A 2,053-nucleotide genomic window follows, 5' to 3' on the forward strand; every position below is an offset into this window, starting at 1 on the left:
ATCAGATATTAGTAGATATGAAGTTTTTTTAAATAGATATTAAACACATGGCAGTTAAACATACTCAAAAATCATACAAAAAAGCATTAATTTAATGCCTTAGATAAGATTAGGTTGAATTTGGTTTGAGCTTAAATAATTAGAAATGCCATTTCAGTAAGATATCATATAAAGGAACAATACTACACATATTGAGAGTTTACACCAACTATAAAGAAATCACATTAACGAATTCCTTGGCCCTCTAGGAGATAATCTCAATTTCACCACCTGTGCTGATAATTAGAATTTGGTAGAGTGTCTCTCTGGATTTTTGCTTAAAACCAGTTGAATGATTTCCTCCTCCACCCCCACCTTCTCATGGCTGCAGAGTTGCCACAAAAGCCAGACTAGAGGCGAAGCCCGCCGGCAGCCCCGTCCCCTCCCATCCCTTCCCGGCCCAGATCACCCAGTTCCGAATGATGGTGTCTCTGGGACACTTAACCAAAGGAGCCAGCCTGGACGAGCTCATCGACAGCTGCATTCAGTCATTCGATGGGGATGGAAACCTGTGTCGGAGTAACCAGCTGTTGCAAGTCATGCTGACTATGCACCGAATTATCATTTCCTCTGCCGAACTGCTCCAGAAAGACATCACCCTCTATAAGGATGCCTTGGCGAAGAATTCCCCAGGGCGCTGCCTGAAGCTCTGCTATTTTGTAAGGTACTGGATAACAGAATTCTGGATCATGTTTAAAATGGATGCTGGCTTGACAAACACTATGGAAGAGTTTCAGGAACTGGTGAAGGCTAGTGGTGAGGAGTTACACTGCCGCCCGCCCGACACAACTCAAATCAATGTCCGTGACTGGTCCCGGAAACTGACTCAAAGGATAAAATCAAACGCCAGCAAGAAATGTAAAGTTTCCCTGCTCTTTGACCATCTGGAACCAGAGGAGCTGTCGGAGCACCTCACCTACCTGGAGTTCAAGTCTCTCCGGAGGATATCCTTCTCCAACTATCCGAATTACCTTGTGAATAGCTGTGTGAAGGAGAACCCCACCATGGAGTGGTCCATTGCCCCGTGTAACGGCACCTCCCAGTGGGTACAACTGATGGTTCTCGGCCGCCCTGCTCCGCAGCTCCGGGCAGAAGTCTTCATCAAGTTCATCCAGGTGGCTCAGAAGCTCCACCAGCTACAGAACTTCAATACCCTGACGGCTGTGGTAGGCGGACTCTGTCACAGCTCAATCTCCAGGCTCAAGGAGACAAGTTCACACGTCCCGCACGAGATCAACAAGGCTCTGGGTGAGATGACTGAACTGCTGTCCTCCTGTAGAAACTGTGACAACTACCGGTGAGCCTATGGGGAGTGCACCCTTCTGGGAGTGCACCTCAAGGATCTCATCTCCCTGTACGAAGCCATGCCCGACTATCTGGAAGATGGGAAGGTCAACGTCCACAGGCTGCTGGCCCTTTACAATCATATCAGTGAACTGGTCCAGCTGCAAGAGGTGGCCCCACCGCTGGAGGCCAACAAGGACTTGGTGCACCTGCTGACGGTGAGGTTCCCATAGGAGGCAATTACTAAGGACGAGCTGTGTGCCACCCACCACTCCCTGCAGCCTCACAGATACTGGCTCAGTTAATAGAAACTCGCGGAAGTAAAAAAAAAAAAAATGCAAAAAAGTAATTATAATTTGCATATTAGTTTGGGATAGACTTGGCCTCCTAAACTTGGCTAATTCAATTCAGATTCCTTAAATCTGTGTCCAGTGTATTTATTTACTTAGTTTTTTTAAAGACTGTTTTTTTTATAGCAATTTAAGGTTCACAGCAAAATTGAGAGAAAAGTACAGAGATTTCTTATATATTCCCTACCCCACACCTGCATCGCTTCCCGCATTATCAAGATGCCCACCAGAGTGGTACATTTGCTGCAGCTGATCAACTTACATTGACACATCATTATCACCCAAGGTCTATAGTTTACATTAGTGCTCATTCTTCTTTAAAGACTTTATTTATTTGACAGAGAGAGAAAGTGAGAGGGAGAGCACAAGCAGGGAGAGTG

General features: G+C 46.0%; 1 protein-coding gene across 1 annotated transcript; it reads left to right on the forward strand.

Annotated features, from left to right (window-relative positions):
• Positions 1-335: 335 nt before the first annotated feature.
• On the forward strand, positions 336-1,556 carry LOC308340329 (RAS guanyl-releasing protein 1-like; the record flags this gene model as incomplete). Its single annotated transcript, XM_080799460.1, is given in 2 exon segments — positions 336-1,337; positions 1,341-1,556. Coding segments are annotated over 2 exon segments (1,218 nt in total), but the record flags the coding sequence as incomplete, so codon positions are not given.
• Positions 1,557-2,053: the final 497 nt, after the last annotated feature.

Source organism: Martes martes (assembly GCF_963455335.1).
Source record: "Martes martes genome assembly, chromosome: 3".
NCBI lineage: Eukaryota > Metazoa > Chordata > Mammalia > Carnivora > Mustelidae > Martes > Martes martes.